This window comes from Vidua macroura, chromosome 2 (assembly GCF_024509145.1).
Source record: "Vidua macroura isolate BioBank_ID:100142 chromosome 2, ASM2450914v1, whole genome shotgun sequence".
Lineage (NCBI taxonomy): Eukaryota > Metazoa > Chordata > Aves > Passeriformes > Viduidae > Vidua > Vidua macroura.
The window spans coordinates 16,712,857-16,738,778 of record NC_071572.1 but is presented as its reverse complement, the minus strand read 5'-3'; the positions used below and the strand labels follow the sequence as shown (position 1 = coordinate 16,738,778).

The window sequence follows — 25,922 nt, the reverse complement described above, 5'->3', positions numbered from 1 at the left end:
AGAGGAAGAGGTTGTCTGGAAGTTATCTCAGAGCTAACAGCTACCAATTCACTTTGCTAGCAGGGAAAAACTAAGCACAGTATGGGATAAAATGCGGAGGCACAGAGATACACCACAACTCCCATGCAGATGTCCCAGGGAAGAAGCCTCCTTCTACTTGTGTGCAAGGATGAGGTGTTATTCAGTCCTAGGTACAGAAACAACTGTATCATTTGTTTACTTCCCTGTCAAGCTCAGTGAGTGAGTGAGTTTCTGCAGCATGCTGGAAGAGGCCACATGTTCTCCCAAGGACAATGTTATTCTGACTGCCCCTTGCTCCACCTCACTCCCTTTCTCAGCAGATTTTGGTCACCTCACATATGCAGACAGCAAAGTTGTGGGAAATGAGCTTCAGCCAGTCCCACACAGGTTTCCACAGCCCCTGTTCACTTGTGCTGATCTGGCTTTGCTGCCAGCTCAGAAGTTCTCTAGGCTGTAATCACCCTCCCTACTTTCATTGATACACACAGAGTCTGGGGAGAAACTTTCATTTGCATTGCCATGGCAGCAGTAACACAGCTCTCTTCTTACACTTGACTCTCCCTTATCATCCTCCACATCATTTTGGGCAGCAAGACCCTGCCTTTACGATTGTTGACAATCAGTCTTTTCTTTCCTGAAAACTTCCTTTAGCTTTGGGCTGCAATTCCTGCTTACACAGGTTCTTGCAGAGAACTCAACCTCTGCTTTTAAGGTATTGCTCAAAACTTCCAGTGTCTTCCTGGAAAGCCAGGGCTTAGATGCCTCAACAGGATTTCCAGAGAAGTATGCCAGAGTCCCATGAATCTCAGGTCACAGTAAGCCTTTTTTAATACTGCTCTGAATCAACACTCACCCTCTGTCTCATATAAATATGGCTTCAGAAAAACAGCAACCTAATGCAGCATCACGAGAACTCCCTGATGAGGAATAGTCTGTTTGGTCAAGCAAATCCTCCTCCTTAGATGCAAGCTCTGCAAGCATGACACACTAGCACAAGAAGGTTATGTCTCCAAGCAGTTAAATAAGGGGAAGCAACCTCAGCTTCGGGATAGTACACATTAAGTACGTTAGGCAGGTGCTAAAGGAGCTCACCTGTAAAGCTGACAGTGAAACAGGAACCCGCGCTGCTGAGATGCAATACTGGACTGGAGACACTCAGTAAGATACAGCTCTGTCCACTGAATCAGCCAAATGCAATACCTACCCTGCAGTCCCATCCAAACTTGGATGCTGCTCCCCTTCTTTACAAACAAGTGCAGCTTCATGATTAAATGATAAATTCTTTCTTTAACACCACAGTTCACAATTGGCACCATGACTTTTTAGCAGGAACTCAAACACTTCCAAATAATACAATTTATTGAAAATGTTTTCAAAATACATTTGCACATTACAGACAATCTTAGGAAATTCTTCACCTTTCATAAAGCAGTGGCCAGTGTCTCTCATCGGGGAAGACATACAGTGGCACCAATTTTGCTGTCAGTATTTCTAAGGCACATATTCACAAACTACTTTAGGAAAGTGTGGCCATAAAAATACATTTTATGTTGCATTACCATTAAAGCTTCTTTTAGTGAAAAGACAAACTTGCTGTGTAACCTGAGATTTTCTAGAGCAATGCACAGCTCTCAAACTTTTTGTTTTATAAAGCTGCAATAAGGAACATGGTGCTTCTTATTTTTGTGTGGATATTGACTTTTGATGAATTAAAGAAGACACTTTACCCAAAACCAAATGAAACCCAACTCTCAAAATTCAGAATTTTTCTTTATAAGAAAGTGTGCCCTAAGCATTTGGAGCCCCTCAGTTATATAGCTCAGGTTCACCTTCTGTGACAGGTTTGGTGATGCCCCAATGCTAATGGGATCCTTACACCCCTTACACCTTAATGCTGCCTTACCCAGAGAGCACCTCTCACCTTCCTCTTCTGTCTCAGTGGTTCAGGCTCCAGCCCTGGCTTTGCAGGGCTGCCTGAGTTGTGATGCAGTGGAACAACTTGTGATTTCTAACTTAAAACACAGCATTCCATTTTATTCGGGAATAAGTGCCATGATGATGGAGTGGTCACAGGACGCAGGAAAACAAGGGTGAACCTTACTTAATTTGCTTCACACTTATTTACTGCAACTAACTGAGTGTGGCACAGCTGGAGCCCAGATAACACCCCAGGTGTTTTTCTACACTGGTTTTTCTACAACTTTCACAAAAGTGTTAAAACTGGAGTTTAATATATGAACGTATTTACTTTCTCTCTTACAAAATACAAATATGAAACCACCTTCTAATATCACTTCTGTAATTTTGTAGGTTAGAATTATGTTCAGGATTATCAGTCTTCCAGAAGAAATACAGCAAATGAATTTATGTGAAATCAAATTGCTTATAAAAGCAAAGTGAAAAAACTTGTATCCAACATTAATTACTATAATTACATAAAGCTGAGATACAGCAACAGTTTTTCATTTGTACATATTGAACAGCAAAAAAAGTAATAAAAATATATATACAAGCTTAATAGGAAAAAAAACTGAAATGGTTTTCTACTGCTCAAGAGAAAGACAATTTTCTCTTAAATGCTTTAGAGAAGCATTCCCAAGAACTAATTCCCAAGAACTAATACGTTTTTTCTTCCTGTTCCAAGGCAAACTGAAACCAGTCAAATCTTCCTTCAAATCAAGAAAGCTGTGAACTAGTGAATTGATACATATTCACCTGAGATCACTCTAAAATATACAACAAAATAATAATGATTAACAGCTAAGGTGCAGAATCGTTTGGTAACTTTTGAAACAGCATTTACACAGAACGATTTTTGCTAAAGAACAGTAAAACTGTCATCTGTAATGAGAATTATTGAACATAGCAGAGGAAGAAACAGTATGAGAACTGCAGGCAGCTTACTCTTCTACTTTCTTCTATTCAATATTGTCCTGTTCCCAAGTTTCTGTAACATAAAAAGAGGGAAAGAAGAATAAATGTAAAAATATCAATTATTAAAAAAATTTCATCTTTAACTCAGTTTATTTCATGCTTATGTAATTTTCACTCAAATTTGTTGACTCATTTCAAAGTAGTCCTATCTAAATTTTATTAATAGATGCATTTTATCTAAATTGAAACCACAAAGCCAAATATAATCTACACGTGTATCCAACTCTGATTAACAGGTAGAATTAACCATGAGATAAAAAAAAAAAGCCAATGATTTTCTCATTCTTTGATATCTGGATTTAGTTATTTAATTTTTTCTAGAGTAATTCTGTTGAATAACAATTGTTATCCACTTGTGACATGTTCAAACAAAATCAGCTTGGCTACTGATAACTACTTAAAAGCATCACAAAAGTGCATTCATCCAAGCACTGAACAAGTCACGCTGCAACTGTAAACAGAGAACTACCATTCATAAATTCCACTGAGGAAAGCAAGGGCTTTTCCCTTGTGTTGGTCTCAAGAAACAGCAACATTGTTATGTTTGGAGGTGGGAAGGATCCAGGCAAGAGTGAAAAGGAATATCTTGTCTACTTATTTTTTGGTTATTTTAAAGCATCAGTACTGTACATGTACATGTACCAGGTCACTACATCTCTTAACATTCTGTTCTTTGCTCTCGTGATTTGGGGATGGATCATTATCTTTAACATGTAATACAGGAGAGCAAAAAAGAATTCAGTTGAAAATCACAGAAGAAACCCATGCATCTAAGGACTGAACTCCAATTTCTAGTATCTTATGCCATTACTTGGATCAGGAGACCATCAGGCAGAAATGCTGGTTTTATGTAGCCTTAATTGTCTGCTTGGCACAGCTGCTTAGTGTCAACACCACGTGAGACACAGTCAAAAGGGAAGGTTATGCCCTCCTTACAGAAGTGCTCAGAAATAACGAGAAGCTGAATTAGAGTGTCATACCAGCCCCAGCTCTGATGAATCTGCATAGGAAAAATAAAGTAGGACCAAGTTTCAAGCCCAGATCCTGCAGAGATCAGGTGTCTCACAGGAAATACAACTTCCAAACTAAAAGGAAATCTATTACTACCATGTTTACAGGTGAATAAACAACCAATCCAATATCACTCTGGAAAAGCCTATGGCAAACAAAGCTACAATTTTATAAAACCTCTTTGTATCTCTGTCACTCTGCAGATCAAATACAAGTATTTATGTTGGGATGTCTTAGTGGTATCAATGCATCTTATGCAATTACAGGTGAATATTAAGACAAAATAAAAAGTAATGTCTACACAATGTAGTTGAAGTTATTCCAAATTGTAAACTGAAGACACAAAAAAATAAAGTATAATTTAAAAAATTATTTTTAATATATCTTCAAACACTAACACAACTTGGTTTTGTACAGCATCCTACATAAAAGATGTACCCAAAATACTTATCAGACTTTAACATTTCAATTTCAGAGTTAAGCAGCAGAAGAGGAAAACAATTAAATGCTACACACAAGAAAGACATAAGATCTCAGATGGGACTTGAAACAAATGCGAAAATTAAGTTAACTGTCTCTCCTATTTTAAGTCTAGAATAAATCAGAGTCATAAAGCAGTATCAAAACATTTCAGTTTACCTCAATAGCATCATCCATTTCTGTGCTCTCATATAATCATTTCAGCTTGTGTCAGAATAAGGAAACTCTTTTTCTGGAGAGCTGTCATCACTTAGGTCACTGTAGCTGTCACTGTTGGAACCAATAAGAATTCAGAAAGATCTAAACCAAGTATTTTATTTCAAGCCCTCCAACCCATGATGCATATGATCAACACTTTCCTCAAATGTAACCCATTTCTAGAAAACTTCTTTAGGCTCAAGCTAAAAACATGGTATTTTAGAAACCTTCTTCTAAAGGAATGGGCTGAAGTTTGGAGTTTAAGACCTGGTGTGAAATAATGCTCTACCTGTTAAATAGTATATTTGATTTCTTTTTGTTTTTCTCCTGTACATTCATTCTGCATTTTGCTGGTGCTGCGTGTCTATGATCATGGTTAACAAGATAGATAATAGCAGGTATTCAGAGCTAAAATAAAAGGAATTTCTCCCTTATGGTAAAGAAAATCATTGATTTAACAAAGAAAAAAAAAAGTTAAGACAACTTTATTAGATCACAATTTTACATTTAAATTACAGTTCTTGCTCTTTTAGTTAGAACACAAATAATTTTCATTGCACTAAGCAATATCCTGACAGTTTTCCTAGAGGTTTTATCCCCTTTTGTTGTGTCCTGAGAGATGCAGACTGGTTTTCAGAGACCCAACTGCCATGCAAGTGATTGTTTTTTAAGTGATAAGAACAAGGAAACAGTGAGGAACAGGAATCACCACGGTGACTGAGAGAAAGAAGTGCCCACAAACCAGATTTTCAGTCAGTGTGATGTCTATTGGGTCTCCAAGTTTATCTTAAATTTAAGTATGCTTCAGAAGTGCCTCCAGCCACAACCCCTCCCTACTACACTTCACTTCTACAGTCTGTTTTCCAGATATTTTAATTTCCCCAGATGAGAAGCCAGCAAAGGCAATCCAGGGAACAGGTAAGTACATTTGAGCAGCAGTAATTCTGCTCAGTCCTGTGACCCTTCAGAGCACAGGCCATGTTTAGCACAGTGCAGTGGGGATCTCAGACTTCATTTGTGTGGGAACATCATGACAGCCTTGGCTGCCAACTCTATGCCAGGCACTGACTGCACAGCTGTCTTGTCACATCTCCCCTTCACCACACACCCCTTCATCCTCCGGACAACAGGACCGGAGTCACGTCGTGTGCATGATCTCCTACTGAGACATCAAGCACATGGCCCACCCAGACAGAGCCTTATCAGTGACTGCCTGCTGGGTACTGCTCCAAGGGAGCCCCGCAGCCCCGCAGCTGGAGATCTTTGATGAGACTGCACCGTGGAACAGGGAACAAACTGCACTCAGCTACTCTGCTGCTTGGTACTGAGCACTGCTTTGTAGCCTGAATTTCACCCTCTCTTCTTTGAGGGAAAAGGAAAACTGAAGAAAGAATAAGTAAAAAAAGCAGACACTTAAACAGAGTGGGACAGGAGGAATGGCACCAACAGTCACCTCATTTAATTTCTACCTCTGTTAGGAAAATTTCCCACAGTTACAATGAGTCACTGTACCAAATTAGCATAGATATTCTGGCTGTCCTAACATTACGACTTTGTCTACAGCATTCTGCCCTTTTCTGCATGACACACACACTGCTGATGTGGTTCTTATAAAGGGTGTGTCACACCAGACTAGTGCTCCATTTGATCATTTCATCAGCTGGTCATCAATTACACAGTTCAAGTGAGGAAAGTGCTGTTAACAGTATGATCAAGCATGCCAGATGCACACAGACAAACACAACATCACCAACATTGTACTTACTTTTTTCTGAAAGTACCCATGGAAACATGGAACAAAAATTCAGTATTATTAAAACAGTTTTGCATTTTCACATCACAGCAAAATAGCAAATACTGTCCACAGATCAGAGAGTAAAACTGATTGTAGAGAACTGCACAATCTTATGACAGTCATGATTTAAGTCCAAAGTCTTCAGAGAACATTTTTTTTAATTAGCTCTGCTGCCCAGTGGCAATCCCAGCCCAAAAACATGCCAGAGTTCTGTAAACAACACAGTATGGGAGTCAGATGCTTAAGTAGAAGCTCACCAACCAATGGGGTGAGTGGACAACTGCCCAGCTTCATCTCTTGGAGGCAGTCAGGTGCTGATCCCCACCCAGCACTCTCCTCATAGGTCCTTCCCCACTCAGTGACATAGTCTTCAGAGGGATTTGCCCACAGAAGTAGTCACACAGCCTGGATGCTTCTGTGATTTCACTAACTTACCACCCAAACTTCTTAAGCCTGTTTTCAGTTTGCTGAAGCTGAGGCTCACTTGGCCACTAGTGCAGAGGCTAAAACACTTAACTCAGCTAATGACGACTTTGTTCCTGTTCCCATGCTGCCCAATTTCAGTACAAGATTTGACATCAAATCCCAGAGAAGGGCTGTCATCATCACATTCTTGATTTCTGCAGGAGCACCTCACAGCCTCCCCCACTTTAGGGCTGCTCTATGGGGTGTAAGTCAGTTTTACGTCTCACAAGCAGGCCACAGGGCAAGAAAGGTAGGGGAAATACCCAGGTAAGGATCAGCCCTTGAGTTTCAGACTCAGGTAGTTGTCAGTCTCAGTTTCAGCTGCTTGATTTGTCTAAGCACACCCAGAACCTGTGGCATCATCTTAAAAATAACAACTCGGGCCCCAAGGAAACTTGAACTTCAAAAGTTAGGCTGCCAGCGGACTTGAAAGCAAACAGGGACTCGTGAAACTTGGCATATCTACACCTGTGTGTTACAGCTTCAAACCAGCACTGGTGTCAGGTTTCTAAGATTTACTCTGATGTCAAACATATTAGTATCATGTGTAATCTGAACGAAAGCCGTAGGTGGCATTAACCAGAAGCAAGCCAACTTTTCTCTTTGGAATAAATGTGTACTTTGTTCCAAATTACAATGGGTTGTACACAGATAATAAACACAAAACCCAAATGGATGCTTAGTCCTCACAGTAGGTAATATTAAGTAACCTCACTTAAATCTGCTGGTTGTGAAAGTGGTGGTAATGAGAAATCAAATAAGCCCAGGTTTTCTTAATGAAATCCTTTTTCACACTGAGCCAACCACTGAAAAAATACACTTACATTTGCTTCAGCAAGTTTTCTCTTAGTTTGTGTTCAAATTAATTAGTATTATCTTGGGCAGGAGCCTGACACTCACTTCATCTTATTTGTAACAATTCTTACAACAGTGGACTCCAACAAAAAGGAGCTACTGAGCATATCTGAGGCCACCAGTTCTAAGACCTAACCCCAACAGGGTTTTTTTTGTTTATTTGTTTTTGTGGGACCTTAAGTATTAAATGGTGGCCAAGGAAGAAAACAGTAACAAAACTCAATGCAGTGTCACTGCATCTAGTTAGTCACTGTAGTCGTTACGATGAAGAATTTTGGTCACTTTGCTCCTGTAAAAGTACTCTGTGAACTTTCTGTTTTTTCACTTGGAAAATCCAGATCAATATTCTTTAGAAACAAAGTATTTGGCAGTATCAGAGAAGCTTTTCTTTCATTCATTTTTAATGTACAATTGACAAAAAACGCCTTTTCCAGAAACATAAGGTATTAAAACAATTACTACAGTAATGCTATGCCCTGCAAGGAGCCAAGCTAAGTGCATTTCTTCCTCAGTGTAAATTAAAGATACATGAAGTACAGATAAATTTAGTACAGGTTGTTTAAGTTGTTTAATTTTTGAGGACTCAGCAAAATGACATTTACAGATTATTATCATTTATTTCCCCCCCCCCCCAAAGCTGAATTATTAAAATTATGTCATCAAAACATTATTTTGAATAAATGCATATTTGATTGTGCAATGGTCATAATTGCAGTCACCCATATTCTTGGTATATATTTTTATGATCATTATATGGTCATAAAAATCATAGATATCATTTACGGTCATAAAAATTTTATCTCTCATTTAAAATTATGGTCATCATGATACAACCCTATGCTTCCATAAAACATCATTTCATTTGGGAATCCCTCAGCACAAACCCAAAATTCCCCAGTTTTGACCTGCAAACCACCTGCCCTCACATAACTGGACCTAGGATAATATCTTCAACTGGGACAGGCACGTGCAGCTCCCTACAATCACTGGAGAGAAACAGGCTCTGGCAGTGTGTAATGCGTAACTGACCCACAGAACAATTATAATGAGTTATTTGGCTCCCTAAAGTGCATTATCACTTAACGACTACAGAAAAAGACTTGAGGTCACTAGCTCAGAAGGGTTTGTACTGTAAACATCCAACATTTAAATGACAAAGTTAACTGATATAACTAGCCATTACTAAGTGCCAGTATGGTTAAGAAAGGATTTCCTTTAAAGCTTTTCTGTAGTTTTCTCTAAGAGCTCTCAGGGTAACAGGGCCTTTGCTGTCCCAGCCATCCCCACCTGGGACCTGTACCACTGGAAGGTCACTGGAGCCAGAGCACTTGCCTTCCGTGGTGACTGTGGTACTGAGTGAGGACACCATCCCCACCAGGACAGCTCCCACCCCTGGCTCCTGGAGTGTCATCTTTCATGGAGCAGCCCCTCTCTTGCTGCTCTCCTGGCAATCTTCAAATCACAATTCCATCAAATCACATGTCTGGATTTGGCCAATGGCAGAAGCATGATGCTGTGCCAAATGTGTTCTCGACTGGGGACAACATACAGGGGATATCAGGCACCAGAACATGTCACACAGGCTGTTTTCTCTTCTATTCATGGGTGCTTTCCTCCACAGCTGATCTGAGAGACAGCTGGACCATGCTCATGCAGTAATCACCATATGGGCAAATTTCCTGATTTTTTTTGTGTTTTATTTAATGCACCATTCCTTCTGTTCTCTGAACACAGTTCATATGTCATCTTTCATTAAAATTTTTCCCAGAACTCAAAAGAGTACTCTGTGACTATCTAGTAGTATCTGGTATTGGATTGGTGCTTCACATCAGCATATTCACTAATGCTTTGCAAAGTTTCTTTTTGGCAGTAGTCAGTGTTGCCTACACTTAGTCACCTAGGAACACCTCTCATTTCCTACATTTCATCCCTTGTACTGGATATTTGTATTAAAATTATTTATCTTCAGCTTCTTATCCTCTTCCTCCAAAGGTGTCATTATATTCAGCAGAGATTACTAAATTCTCTACATATTTTTTTGTTACTTTAGTGTTCTGAATAGCGCTTTCAGCTCTTATTCAAATGACATTATTTGCAAATATAATTAATGCATTCAGGCTTAATTTTGCAGGCCATTAATAAAGGTGCTGGTTGTAGACAAAGAAGAAATAAAGCCTGCTGATGCTAAACTGGATAAGGGGAAAAAAACAAACCAAAACAAAACAAGCAACATGGCTTTATTGTACACCAGTGGTTTTGCAACCCATATTATACTGTTCCCCAAGACAGGTCAGTTTTTATTATTTTTTTCAAATGAAACTACATTAAGTCTCAGTAAAAGCCAACAACATTAAATATGAAGTTTCCCTCTTCATCCACTAATTTCCTATTAAAACCCTTTGTTTTCTTTTTTAAAGCAGCATATTTGTGGGTATTGTACACTTTGAGTCTCATGTAGCTTTGGTTTTCTTTGTCCTTGAAAATGAAAATGTAAACTGGCAGCCTCCCACCACATTCTTCACTTCTGTGTGAAATGGTGACTTCAGTATTTCCATGGAAAGGCTTGGAAAAGGTCATGATCTAAAACCATTCACAAGGAAATAAAGGGCATGGCTTTGATGGTTGGGCACTCGTGCCATAAAGCACAAGAAGCTGAAACCACAAAGGCAACTTGGGTGCCCAATTAGTACTTCACGTAAATAAGTAACAATTAATCATTGAGTTACTCTGATCTTTTGGTCAGTTCTTGACTGTCTCTTGGTGTATACACTGACGTTTCTAGGAACTAAATTCCTCCCAGAGGATGCATTCCAGTCTCAAACTAGGTATGCTCATGCCTATGTGGGCCTATGTCTGTACCAGACTAAGCCTCACAAAAATTTAAGAGACAGTTTATTCACTTTCATTTATTTAGGGCACTCTCCCAGAAGTTGTAATGCATCCTTGAAGTTATTAGTAGCTTTGTTTATGAGCTAGGGCTTCTGTCCAGGTGTCAAATATTCTAAAATTGCACCCTAATTATGGAGCTATTAAATGTTCTGGAGTAATAGTTTCCTGTTAAGACTCTCATGCTGAAATACATATTTCCTTTTGTCTCAGGACTTCTCATTCACTCTCTTCTTAGTGTTTATGGTAGCCTTGCATTGGTAATCTGCTCGGCTTGCTGGTCTCCACAAATCCTCTCACAGCTTACTTGCCTCTAGCCCACAGCACGACTAAAACTCACGTGGGTGGTGCTGGATGAGGTGTGCAGAAAATCCTCTCCTCAGATTTCTTTCAGCCTTGCTTGGACATGCCTTAGCTTCACAACTCAATGAAATCACCAGCATTCTGGGGTTTAAAGGTTTACACTGGAAAGCTTTCCACCCAGCAGGTGGGTATGTTAATATGAGTGTGTGTGCTGTAACTAACACTGCAATTCCCTCCTAAACATTCTTCTGCACAAAATCTTCCTCTTTTAGCCTCAAAATGCCTTCCTATTCCAGTGATCTTTCTCAAGACACAGGGGTATTGCTTGATTGTTGTGTAACTAGGTAAAGAGCAAAATCTGTGATTTTATAGATTAAGTTTTGGAGTGTGGATTTTTGTCTTCGCTAGATGTTTGAGATTTGGTAGGAGTTTATTCTATGAACATGAAGAAAAAGACTTGGGCATACATTTTGAATGATTAATTCAAGTAAATCTTAGTGGGGTAGGTCAGGGTTAGATAGAATAGTTGTTATAACGCTAAGGGATGTAAATTAGCAGGACACATACAGATCACTCATTAAAACCAGTAATTTTTCTTTATCTCAGAGAAATAAATAGGGCTATGGGGCCTGTTAAGTGAGATGAAGTGTGAGTCAGAGTGCCCACCAAGAGAGTAAGGCTGAAGATCACTGTGATAGAAGTCTCTGCCTTGCCAAGCACCACAAAAAATTGATCTGTGTATTGCACCAGCACACCTTTTAAAAGGCAGCTAACATTATGACTGCTTCTAACAGTAACAGGCTAAGGTAACAGGAGTGTTTCAATCAAGCTGTGGTCTGCAGATCAGAAATTCATTCTCTTGAATGCACAACTGCACAACTGGGCAGAGTGAATAAAAACTGATACCCATAAAGGACTAGGGAACCAGAACAGATTGGTCTGGTCTGGCTTGGCTCTTTTCCCATTACTACTCAAACTTGAATAAATTTCTATTTCTCTCGTAACGAACGGACTTTATTTTAATAGAATACAAGACTCAGAGAAAAAAAAAAAAAAAAGCCCAACCCACAGAATTAATAAGTTTGGAGTCTTGTTTAGAGGAAAAGCTAACATTCCAGAGTTAGATCTGCTCAATGTTATTATTCAGTCATTTTATGATTTTTTTTTTTTTGTTACTGTGCCCAAGGCTTCTCTCTGATTTCTTTACTATTGCTATTATATTGAAATTTTATCTGTTATTAATATCGTTGAAATAAACAAAAATTAGTTAATTCTGGCTAAAAAAACATTGGTACATTCAATAAACAAAAGCCTCTGTGTCCAAGAGACCAAGGACAGTTTTGGCTGAACCATCCAGTTCTGACCTAGATCCAAATCCTTCTGTAAGTCTAAAGGTATCCCAACTGTTTTATTTCAGCCCTGTCTCTGAAAGATAGTATTTATTATTTAGCTACTGTAAAATAAAAATCAGTGTTTCTTTGTTGTTGTTGTTATCATCATTCAAGTACAACTAGGTAGGAATTTCACTTCATTGCTTGATCCTCTGGCAAATCTCTTTCCCTACGAAGCTACTGTCAATGGAAGTTAACACATGAGGCTGCTATCTTCATTTGAATTTATTAATGGTTTTTGACTTTTTTTTCTGATTGTAATGTGGGGCTCTGGCTTTAGCCCTAATAGCCTGTGAAAAGGAAGAAGTGAGGAACTGTGCTTCCTGCTTATAGGCTATTTTTACACCCAGATATATGACAGGCCCACACAGTCACAAGTAAATCAGTACTTGAAGAACTCCTTTTCCTCTTCTGGGCTTCTGAACTGAAGGATGGGATAGTCCCTCTGAAAATGTGACCGTCAAACTGCAGGCAAGCAACAAAGAAAGATTACCTTGGAGACAATTTACATCCACGCTGCAGGTAAGCATTCAGTGTCCCAGTTGCTGCTAGCAACAGTCCAAGGTATGGAGGTGAAGGTTTCATAGGTCTTGAGGAAAATTCTGGGTGGAACTGAACTCCCACAAAATATGGGTGATCTGCAAGATAGACATCAAAGAAAATTACACAATGTAGGAAGAAGATAGTAGAAAAACTTTTAGGAAAACCCTTTGAAGATTTCAGACTAGTGTCCAGAAGCCAGAGCAGCACATGTCAATTTAAGGGTGAGGCAGCAGAAAACTTCTTTCCACAAAAAGCATCTGACAACAGAGGCAGAAGGTTAGTAGGGCAAACTAAGGAAAAATCATCCTCTGATTCATAAAAACTGAATAATAAACCTGTACCAACATGTAAGGGTGGAGGGAGAGTGGTACAATTGGAAAAGTCACAAAGTTTACATTTATCATGTTATTTTCATAGTATTTTGGTTTCCAGTGTCTATTTATGTATGTCTATTTAGAACAATATGCTCAAAGCAAGGACAAACTCAAAGTTAAATCAGGTTGCTGACAGCTTTGTCTAGTCAAGATTTGAAGGTCTCTGCTGCAAGGACGAAGATTTCACAGACTCTCTAGGAAATACACTCCAGTAATGTCATATACTTTGGCTATACTGGATGTATACACAATTCATAAATGAAACATGAATTGGGAAAAATGAAACACATATTGGGACCTGACCAAGAATATTTGAGGGTGCTTAGGGAGCAAGGCAATGTCACTGTGAAACTGGCATATTGATAATAATCTGTATAAGGCCAGAGGTCTCTGATGACTGGAAAAAGGCAGTACCATGCCCTTCTTCAAGACAAAAAGAAGGACCCAAGGAACCACAGAACATTCCTGACCTTCAGAACATGAAGGTCAGCAAGATTGGCACAAAAAGCCTGAGAAGAATCTGTCTTTGGATGCAGGGAGAGCACTGGCTTTCCTTAATTCTGACTTTAGCAAAGCTTTTCATATCGTTTCCTACCCTTTAAGTTGGAAGCTGGGGACTATGGCTAGGCCACAAAGTGTGTTAAAAAATGGCCAGACTTCTGGATTCAAAGAAAAGTGGTGAGTGCTTTGAAGTCCAAGCAACAGCATACTTGGACGTACTGAAAACTTGACTGGAGAACCTGACCTACATTTGAAGGTAGCCCTGTGCTGAAGCAGAAGGTTGGACTATATGACCTCCCAAATCACTCGATGATTCTAAATAGACAAATTGCCCTGAGCTAGATTTAGGACCTTTTGGAAAAGGAGCACATTTGTCCCACATAATCAAATACATTCACAGTTCTTGCAAAGTGTAAGACTTTTCCTAACCCGCTCTGAATTTTCACCCATTGTAATACACAAGTGGAGTTAGCAGTATCCCCCAAAATTATCATGGCTGTTAAGACAGCTAAATATTGTATCTTCATGCTGTTCAACAGACTATAGTTCATACAGTTTTAGCAGATGCAATAAGTATCACGAACAAGTAAGACACTCACTCTCCAGTTCAATAATTTCCATCCTGTTCCCTTCTGTATCATGGCCAACAAATTTCAAACCTTTCTCTTCAAAGCAGTGAGTCAATTCTGGGTTCACCTGAAACATTGAAAGCAATAACAATGGTAGTTCTGATTATTTTTGGATTTAACAAACAGTAGCAGTTAATTGTAATAGTTTTTACATGCATACAAGAACGAAGAGAATTGGGTAATGGTTGGGAACTTTTGCTTTCTTGTTTTAACAACTCTGGCATAAATTTGTAAAAATGGACATATTTATTCAATAAAGAGATGAATCAGTAATTTTAAAAGTTACTATGCAATATTCAAAAATTAAAGCCAGGATCCCTTCTGCTTGCTGTTCTTCTGAATCCAAGCAGACTGAATTCCCCATTTTTAAATGGCCCACTAGATGCCCACTGACCACCCCTTTGATCACTGAATTTCAGTGGTTATGACAAAAGCTGTGGTGCAGCTCTTCCTTCAAACTGAGGAGCTCTGCAGTGAGCTGTCTCATTTCCTTGATAATGTTTTAACCACTCAATTAATATCCAAATGTGAGCAGGTTTGCCACCATCATATTCTCCTCCCTTCTAAGGAAGGTTAATATTGTCTGAATCAGTTACAGCATGTACATATCTGATAGTTCAAGGCCCTTTAGAGACACTGATGGAGTCAGATCCCTTCTGAACTACCTCAGAGAGAACTCCAGGAGTCCACCTCGTGTGTGTCTCCTTGAATGTCAGTATTCTAAAAGTATTCAGGCACCTTATCCCAGATGTTTGCATACAGAGGAGTGGACCCATACAAAGGACAGTGCTTACCTCATATCGATGCCTGTGTCGCTCCTCTACAAACATTTCATCACCATAAAGCTTCCCTGAATATACAACAAAAGAGAAATTAAAAGCCCATGTGTTGCTTTAATAGTTGCTATAATTATTCCTTGTAATTTAAACCTCAAAGAAGTCACATTTAACACTTGTTAAACACAACAAGACATTATTCATCTCACTGTGTTTTTCTGTTCTTCCTGAGTGATGACTAGTTTCTTTTAATTCACTGTTCCCTGAGTTTATTCAGGATTCATATTCAATATTCCTTGACTAGAAATAGCTTAGGCAAACTAGAATCTAAATACACTTTAACTAATTTAAACTGTAAAGCTAAAAAAAATAAAAGTCTGAGTGAACCAGCAATGTAAAATCTCTTCAGGGTTTTACAACAGTTGCACACAAAAGATGCAGGGAAGGAAGCTTTTTAGGAGCATCTGTTCCATTTTAATAGATTATGCATGGCACCTGGCATAGTACCTCCAAAGAACAGAAAATATTGCTTTTCTCTGTTTTCCTGATCTCATTATCCAAATGACTCTGGCAGTCTTCTCTGCGTCATCCCGAACACTCCGCATTTCACAGCAACAAGGAGCAAGTTTGAGCTATGCAGTAAACCAGATTTTAATCATATCTCTTACTTATAATCATGGCCCAAACCTTGCTCTCAATTTACACTACGGTCATGACAATTACTGTCTTGCTAGAGGGTTGGTACATGAATTAAACTGCAAAGAACATCTTCAAAAATTGTAGAATAATAGCACTGCCATTTTACAAAAAATGGTGTATGTCTTAATTTTAAGGGACCGCCTTTTCAAAATTATTATTTCCATCCAAGTTGTAAAGCATAAGAAAAAGAAATCAGATTTCCTGATTAAACTACCATAGCTTTTTATTATTCTTTCCAAAGATCTAAACAGATCTAAACAACTCTTAATACTGGTCAAGATTTACAACACATGTTAATTTTTATTAACTTTTCCAAGAAGTGTTTAGGTCACATGACAACTTGTACATTGTGACATGCATATCTATATCAGACATAGGCAAAGTATCACCCAGGCTAGTTAGATCACTAGTATGGGTGTCTCTAGAATTGCAGATTTTTCATTAAATGTCTATATTTAATGAAATTAAATTACATATTGAAATGAAATTACATATTTAGGGTATTACTCTCTGGTCTCCTGCTGAAGTAGATGTAATTTTTAAATACTCAGAAGGATACATTCCTTAAGTTTAACATAGATAAATAGAGAATACCTCAGATCAGTATCAGGGGCAGGGCAGTATAAGAAATACATACATATTTAGTCAATGGACAAGAAACTACTTTTTACACTTTTGTAGCATCATCTATATTACTACTGTATAATGGGCTGACTAATAAAAGACAACTATTACTTCAATTTTAAAATACACAGAGATCAAATTAAATATATTTTTCTATATTCTGGTTGCTTTTATTTTGTTATCTGAAGCATCCTGTTACAGCAAATAATTTTCCTTTTCTGTAGAAGATACTTTGCTTTCCCAAAACAAGGCTGCTTCTAGGGCCAGGCTAGAAAATAGGAAGAAAGCACTCTGACCTTCCCAAGAATATAATTAATTAAACTGCCATGAAAAGAATTTCAGTTTTCTCAACATTTTACTCATTGTTTTTAAAAAAGCATTGGATGCTCAGTGACAGTTTCACTGGGAGTTACAGAGGCCTCTCATTTCTTTTTTTCACTCCAATTCCCAGTAAATGTAAATAATAGGATCAGAGTGAATGTGCTCAGGGAAGCTGCCACCTAACTCTTTGCTTAAGATTATAGCACTTTTGATTTTCCATTTTACACAGCTCCTATCCAAAAGGCAAAGTCATAAGAGCAGAAAAATAACTTACTTAAAACAGAATTTTCAGTTTTAAAAACAGTCCTCCTCTTCCCCAGTCTCATTGTTCCTCCCATATCTCCAGGATTGTGTTCTGGCATGTCAATAACCTGTAGAGAAAAGTTGCTCACACACTGTTTCATTCAACAAATAAAAAAAAATCCTAAAACAAACAAGCCTAGCCTAGCAAGTTGCATAGATTTTCAAGTGTCATCTTTATGTATTTTACCTCCAACCATTCCCAATCATTATTTCTCTTTTGTTTTTCTAATATTTTGTTCTTCAATACTGCATTGTAATAGACTGACAATGTTAACTAGTTTGTGACAAATGTTTTCATTTAATGTTAAGACTAACAAAAGCAACTTACTAATTTCTTACTTTAATTTTTTGGGGTGAAAAAAACACCTTTCTTTTAAAAATTATACCAAAATGTTACCAATAGGATAACTCTGCCCAAAGCTATTCTTTGTGCTAAGACAGTACACAGATTTCTAAATATTCAAATTCATAGACCAAAAATGTCCACCAAGTGATAAAGATGCCATCTCTGGAAAAACAAAGTCCCTGAACCTCACAGAGGTTGAAAGATTATACATATTAAATATGAGTAAATAACATGGGTAAATATTCATGTACCCTAGGCCATTTCTTATATTGCTTCTTCTTATGCTAAGAGGCAGAAACACCTGTGTTATCAAGTGGGAAGACAACCAACCTCTTTCTTGGGAAGTAGGAAGAGGGGAAGGGCATGCAGCAGCAGAGTGAAAAGAGGACACTTGTAGCAAGAGGATATTGTTGTAAAAACAGAGTATGGGAAGAGGCGACTCCAGTATGTGTGTGCTGTTTCAGATTATGGACATAACTAACTTACCACAGAAAATAGAAAAACATTCCTCCCCCTTCACCTCTATTAAAGGGTTTCTCAGATTGCTGAAGAGTTAACAAAATACTGGGTTGCCTTGTATGAAGAATATGCTATTTAACATGAAATTTAAAGACAAGGATATACAAATACTGGGTTTGAGGACTGAAGCAGATGGGTCAAATGGCTTCTATGTGGGTCAAGTGAAACCAGGATAGTGGGATTCAGAGTATGTGAGAAACCACAACTTAGTGGAATGAGTGCACTTAGTTTTGCTCAGTTTGAAAAACCTTGCAGGGTCGGTCTCACAATCCAGTTTAGAGGAAATCTGTCTAAGAGAGGTAAAACAGTTTGAAATTGTAGAAACATGAGCTGAAGCCTTGACCTATGTACTTGTATTCACATAAACACAGTCAGTGAGAAATGTAATTGACAAAGAAAAGTTCTAAAAATACAAATATTCACACATATGGGTAATTTCAAATGGATTCTTATTAACCTTAATTTGCCCTCTGAGAGTAATGAAAACAATATCTGAAGATACACTTCATAAAGTGAAGTTATTCAATTTAGGAGGGATGGTGGAAAGTGCTTAACCTTTGGCCTTGTGCCAATGCATTTCAGCTGTGTAATTATCTCTGTACAACCTTATAACTTCAAAATGTTATTTATAAGCAATATATTCTTTATAAAATGTCATGAGCAGGAGTTGTGATCAAACCAATGGGGTATTACAGATTCTTCAATTACCTCTCAAATCACAAAAGTGAGGACTGTGCAAGACATTGAGCTAAGGCCCCCTCCACAAATACAAAAAATAAAAGAAAACCCATTCACTGAATCCTTATTATTTTAAAAGTATGGAATTTACTGAATTTATTTTATTTCCTTTCATTTAATTTCACTTTTTTCCTGAAGTAGTGGCCACAAAAAAAGAGGAGGGTCTCAGAAGTAGAGCATCTGCTCTGCTGATGGCTTCTGTCATCCTCTGGGTCAGACCCCCATGTGGCACTGCCAGCCCTACAAAACTCTGGCTGGAGAAATGGTTTCACAGGGAAGGTTCAGGTGAGTTTCAACACCATGTGTGTGTGTGTGTGTGTGTTTTCAGCTCTCCATCTCTCCCAATACTGTTATATTAGTAAGAAATGGACAAGGTTTGATACATTAACTTTTGTCATCAGGTGACAAAAGAAGCTATTTATGAATTAATACCTTGGAACTGCTTTGGCTCTGTGGCCCAGATGAACTCCAGCAACTATAACAGCACAGCCCTCAGTATTACTTGTTTATATATTACTTGAGTTTCTCTGCAACATCTGTGCAAGAAGCCTTTGAAACCAAAGTGCCACTACTGCCTTACAGCTGAAAGAAATTACAATAATCAGAAAAGCAATGTCATATTAATGAATATTATGCCGTATTATACAGAATTTATTTGATCAGAAAAAGAAGAGCTTTCAAATAGTGGTCATTTTGAACAACTGTGCAACTGAATAAATTCTTCAAAGAGCTTATGCTTCCTAGCACAGAATAAATTAGCTCTTCCTATGCATTAGTTCTTTGAAAGGCAGAGAACAGCACAGAACAGGCACCACAAGCAACAAAAAAGTATCAGTAGGGAGGATGCAAGAATACAGAAGGCATCAATTAGGTATTTCTTACCCAAATCTCTGAAAACTACCAACACTACAGGGATTTCATAGAGATTTTATATGTATTACACCAGACAGCAAACATGAAATTAAGAATGAATCACTGTAACACAACACAAAGCACATTCTAGATATAAAGCAGTCTGATCACTATTTATTCATATAACTAATGAATAGTGACTTCAACTATCCATGAACAGAAATCTTCTTTCAGAGATCTACTGCCTGGATTGTTTCACTGTTGATAGAAATCATATAAAAGCTAATGAGAAAACCTTTCAAGCCCTGACACTCAACACAGAGCAGCCAAGGCTCTGAAAGCCCCACACCTATCATTTTAGCAATCACGCCAGGACCATTACATTTTATCTTTGTTTTGCCTCATGTTCTGCAATGCCATTTTGAGAAATTCATCTACTCTGTTTACCTTGGCAAGGGAGGGGGAGGGAGTGGGGGGTGTCTGGTTGGGTTTTGTTTGCAGGCTTGGTTTTTGAGGAATTGAGGAGGGAGATGAGCATGTCTTGATTTGAACAACTGATAGCTAAGCAGCTTTGGAGCATGTTTTTACAAGTTTGGGGTCTAGGTTTTTTGTCTTTTTACTCTGCCCTTGACTGGTGAGCAAAAGATTTATCAATGCTGAAATAAATTACTGCACATGTAAGTGCTGATCAAAGCATCAGGAGATGCCATGGCCCTGGAGATTACCTGAACACTGAGAAGAGGCTCTGAACACAGCACACACAAGATTGTGTAGAGGGAAAGCTGACAGGAGCAGGGAATGCAGTGACAGGTACTGATGAATACTAATCCCTGCTGAACACAGCTATGAAAAAAAATCTAGCAGCACGAACTGACAAGGACTCAACCCAAACTTAAGGAATTAATTCTTTTATTGACTCTTCCATCATTTCTCTGCTGGATTAGTCAGTACTTGCTAGATTTGATCAAATCAATCCATCATAAGTTCATCAGTAAAAAAACCCAGACACCTACAAATGGGATGTTTATACTAACATCTATTCTGTTTTAGAAACAAACTTAGTACAAATATTTTAAAGAAAAAGTTGACAACTGCAACACTACCAGGGGCACTGGGAGCTTCCAACTTGGCAAGGAAACCAAAATGACAGACTTTCCCTGTTCATTAAAAATGAGGGTTACATTTTCAGTTACTGACCTCCCTTGCACCCTTTTCCCCCGAGATATCCCAGTTCCAAGCAAACCTCATCACTGCCCACCCATCTGAAGCACACAGTGCCCTAGGACTGAATTAACTGGCAACAAAGCCACATGCAGATTTCTGACTACTCAGTGCTCCATTACTCTGACTGAAGTAATGTTGTTTTTAAAAGGATGTCCACCATCATGTGTAAGATCAAAGCAGAAATGATCAATACCTGATTCATGCAATTCCATACTGATACAAGTAACCAGCTTGAAAAATCCTGCCCTCTACTCTCTTCAATAAACTACAGCACAGTATCAAAACATTCCAACAAATACCTGTTTAAATTTCTTAAAACTCTTAAACACCGACAGAATACTACTGTCAACTATTTTCCTGTTTGGGTGATCCTCCTCTCCACAGATTTGTTGTTTCCTATTTTAGAATTAAGTAACTGCCATGGAGCATTTATTTATTGAAGTCTAAAAGCTCTCTAAGGATTCTGTCTAAGCAGAAATTCTGCTACAGAATGTTTTGTAACATTTTCTCTAGAAGAGTTCAAAAAGGGCGTGGTTACTTTTCAAACAGTACTTACTCACTCGTAAGCAGAGTGCAATGAACTGAGGAAGTTAATGGAGATGTTGATATGCAAAGCCCATAAAGGTATTGCTTAACAGCATTTTGAGAACTCATTCAAGTTACTTCAAACACATGCCCCATAGTTGGCTTAAAGACTTAATCAAGCAGAAAGTTTCAGACTGTTAGCATTAGTGAAAGGCACAGGGTCAGATAGTGCTGGCTATAGAAATACACTGGAGTGTCAGTCATGTCAGGCCACCAAGGGCAGGATTTGCCACAGACTTGAATTACTAAAAAGGATGTGCAAGAATGTTCTCAGACTTCAGACTGGTCCATCTCACATCATAACTAATGACTAACTACTAATTTAATTTCAGAAAGATCAGCAAATCTATAGCTAGGTGAAAGCCTTCATCTTATCATATACATCTTTAAAAAAATCAGAACTCTGTCACTGCCTTTGAAGAGGACTTTTCCAGCTTCAATTCCTAGTAGGTGTAATTCTGCCCCTACTAAATGCCCTTAAACCTATATCAGGTATTTCAGAAAGAGGAAGGCATGAAGCAAGTCTGTGTCTCTGAGCATCCTAAAGACAGGGACGAACCTAGAGCATGAGATGGAGTCTGGTGCTCTCTTCACCAAACACCCCACCCACAATGGTGAGACAGGAATAATCAAACACAGCCTGAGACTGTTTGAACAGTAGTGTGCTTGGGTGGTCTCTGACTCAGAGAATTATATCCTGCAGGCAACTGCCATGGAAGAATGGGCTACAGACAAGCCCCATTACCTAAACTACACAAAGTAGCCATGGAAACATGAGATTGTCCCTGGTAGAGACAAAACACAACAGATGTTTTACCCTCAAAATTGTCCAGTATTCTATACTTGCTCTTCCCTGAGTTACCATGCCTGAGCAAGCATCCATTCCAGTTGCTTCTCATTCATTAACAGACCTGTGCTAGTTTGAACCACTTCATTATCAGTTATTTCTGCCTTCCGCAAGACACAAGGAAAATTGTTATAACAGGGAATATCTAGGCAGAAAGCCTCTGGCTCAATCACTCTAATTTTAAATACTACTCTTGTCTTCCATTGCATGCCCAGAATAATAAATGTACTTTGACATATCTGGTCTTTCATGTCTAGAACTTTTCCTAAATTATAGAGAACATGAATGCTGGGTATCTTGTTAGGCATACAATATTGACATTTTTTCTTCTGGAAAACTCTCCAGCAACAAGCAATGGGATTTTCTTTCCCCCATGAATTCAACAGCAGATTACTTCCATGAGTCCTTATCCTCCCTCCCACACCTACATCATAATGTTTCTCTTCTCATTCTGGAAAAACTAAAGCAAGAGCTGGATATCATATAGTGCTCATCAAGGTTCTGACTTGTAATTCTAGGATTTTCTAAATCCTATAGTTTCCTGTTGTAAAATATATTAGGAAAAAGCATAGGGAGATAATTACAACACAACTTTAAACAGATTATCTTGTAAGTACTTTGGTATTTCCATTACTAGCTATCCAACAACAGTAAACATCTTTTCAGCTTCAGAAAACCAAAAGGAATACTGTATATTAATATCAGAGTAGAGATTAATTACCTTGATTACCTCTGCCAGGCATTTCAGGGATGCTTTGAGACACATGCTCTACATTACATTTAATAGCTTCCTGCTTCCACTTCAGAAAAACTTCAGTTGGCCAAAGACCATCTTGTCTGGAAGACTATTCTGATAAAACACTTATGACCAACAATACTTTTTTTTTGTATTTCAAGTAAAAACCATTATGTCTTCCTTCTGAGCAGGATCCCTCCCATCTCATTTTGTCTGTTCTACTTCCTCCAAAAACCTAATAAACATCACTGTTCAGATCATAATTTAATTCTGTACTTCTTGTGATCTTCTCCCCCTGCACATTAACTCTATCCCCTTCAATATGAAATGACAAGAATTCTTTGGAATTTGCTTTCCTTAACTGTGTTTATAAGGTATAATCAAGGGGTCGGGTTCAGACACCATTCAAAGGGACAAGTGGCTTGACTAGCTGCACCCACACCACATACATCAAACACTAATCACTTCCCCTTCCAAAAGGGCCCCAGTGAGCACCTCTGGGATGCCTGGATTCAAGTAGCAAGGTCCAGAGTTAACATGACAGTACAGACACGCCTGTGCAGTTCTTGCTTGCTAACAGATCATAAAACCTGAATTGCAAATCTTCATTTTTAGGGATGGACATGGTACACGCTTTTAAAATACAAACCAAAACTAAGAGCTACCTGTGAGGAAGTAAGAGAGAAGCAGAGAGGATGTGTGTATGCATATGGAGAACCACTAGCAAAAAGGTCAGAGAGGAAGAGAAATGGATCTTCACATCACTTCTTATTTAGCAACGAGATGGTGAAAGCCTATAGGAAAAAAATTACCAATACTGTTTCTAAGAAAGTAACATTTATAGAATTGACTTAATACTAGTGCAGATCAAGCAGGCATTTAACTAGCATGACATCAGGCAAACACACCCAGCAGAATATTTCCTCTGTGAAAAGTGTAGGTGGCCAGGTACAGATTAATTCAACAGATAATGCAGTGATCTACTCAAATGCTACAAATGTTTACTGAGCAACCAAAAGACATTGCCACACAGCCAAAGTTCCAGGCTGCATCACCACAGTGGCACACAAAGGCACCTAACACAGCCAACCTCACAAATGCAAAGTTTCCCAGTGGTACTTTGCTTATTAAATCAAACAGTGACAGACACTCACCTACATGTACTTCATTCAGAAAAATGTTTTGTACACAGCATAAATTTCCCTATTTGATTTACAATTAGTGACACAGAATTCCTTTTGTAAGTACTGGAAAGGGCAAAGCTTTTTTGATAATCCAGCATGCATTTCTACTTAGAAAAGTGCTTTTTTATGAAGAAAATTTTAAGAAAGGAAAAAGTTTGGAGTTCATTAATAGCAAGAAGGCATTCTTCACAGAAACTAAATGTCCAAATGAAGAAACACAAATACTTTTAAGTTTATATATATAAATACCAAATCATTAATCCTATTCCCCAAATATTTCAGAAGAAACTTGTAAAATGCATCAATAACTGAGAGTCAATTATTTTTATTCATTCTCATTTAAGGAGAAAAATGGCATTGTGAAGTTAATCAAATATCAGGACTAAAAGATAAAACTCATACACAGAACAATGAGCATGGCAGAAAAAACATGAGCATTCTGCTTGTGTGCAGTGTCAAGGAGTTGAAAGACATTGCCAAGCTAAAATCCATCTTCAGGGGAAACTCTCAAATTGAAGTGTTAAAAGAAGTGGTTACAAAACAGACAGTAAAAAATCACTGAAAACAGGTGGTACTCATTCCATTTTGAAGAGACTGAAAGGTGAAACAGCTGATCTAGTACCTGTGGTGAATAACTGCCCATCATGACACATCCACAGCCACCCAAGTGGCAAATGCCTCAGTGGAGATACAGAAACCCAGAGTCTGAATCACCTGATGGCCATGCCAGGCAATGTAGCTGATGCTTTAACAAAAATGTAGAAGTACAGGGCACATGGGCAGCTGTAACAGGTTGGGACACTGCCAACAAAGATTTTTGTAAAGGGAGAAACAGGTCAAGTCTGGCCAAGGGGGACTTTGGTCTACATGGAGCTGTGGTCTGACCCTGTGTGCTCTTGTTAAAGCAAAGGTGATACCATAATATGCCCTGTAGAGCACCACACACATTGCCTTCCTGTGAAATAATTATAGGTGTGCTTAGTTCACAAATGTATTTCATCAGCTCAATCTGGGTTCTAAGAGGAAAGCAGGGTTCTCTCCTTTTAACTCCTTATCTAAAATAAAGGTCCTCTCAGTGCTATTTGTCACTCGACCTTCACGTTTTGCTGAGTTTGCAAGTATGTGGTGGAATGAGTAAGTTCACTGAAAAATTGATTTTTAGAAACTTTTTCAGTTGCTTGCTTAAGTACTGGCTCTCTAATTTCTCCAAGAAGACGGATATTATTAAGTGTCCCATAACTTGAGTTTCGGCTCAGAAAATGCAGGTAAAAATGAGTTAAGTTGGGTGAGAAGGTGATAATATAAATATATTCACCACATAATGGTGTTAATGATACTAAATCTCAAAAATGGCAATTTACTTCATATTAGTTAATTCATACAGTTTCTTTACAGTCTCACTTAAAATTCCAGATTCACAGTGAGAGAAACAGCAAGACAAAACAAACCTTGCAAGAACTCTATTTATTACTACTTAAAATGGATTATTCTGAGAAGGACTAGAATATTTCTTTGCCACAAGACAAAAAAGTTGTACAGAAAGTCAAGCTGTGCAAGAAAGTACTGTCACTGATCTGTGTCATTTGCAGATGCAGCAGGACTGCTGTGATTTGTCAAACTAATTTTTCATTTTACAGTTTGAGCAATACTGAGGTTTTGGTGGTTCTTCCAGGCTCTTGGGCAAATGCTGGGCTTCCTTCTCATCAGTGAAGACCAAAGTTAACAATTTCATGACAAATTATGTCTCTGATGCCTACACAGGCTCTCCCTAATTAGCCAGGC

The 25,922-nt window shown here is 38.3% G+C and overlaps 1 protein-coding gene across 1 annotated transcript in view; it reads right to left on the bottom strand.

Annotated features, from left to right (window-relative positions):
- Positions 1–1,362: 1,362 nt before the first annotated feature.
- The window catches only part of CTPS2 (CTP synthase 2), a 55,801-nt gene continuing 31,241 nt past the window's right edge, over positions 1,363–25,922 (bottom strand). Inside the window, exons 14-19 of the mRNA XM_053971016.1 lie at positions 17,081–17,177; positions 15,181–15,236; positions 14,357–14,453; positions 12,833–12,977; positions 4,606–4,716; positions 1,363–2,968 (exon numbers count right to left, since the gene is read on the bottom strand). Of these exons, the coding sequence (XP_053826991.1) occupies positions 4,647–4,716; positions 12,833–12,977; positions 14,357–14,453; positions 15,181–15,236; positions 17,081–17,177 (465 nt within the window). The 3' untranslated portion in view covers positions 1,363–2,968; positions 4,606–4,646. The remainder of the gene's footprint in view (positions 2,969–4,605; positions 4,717–12,832; positions 12,978–14,356; positions 14,454–15,180; positions 15,237–17,080; positions 17,178–25,922) is intronic.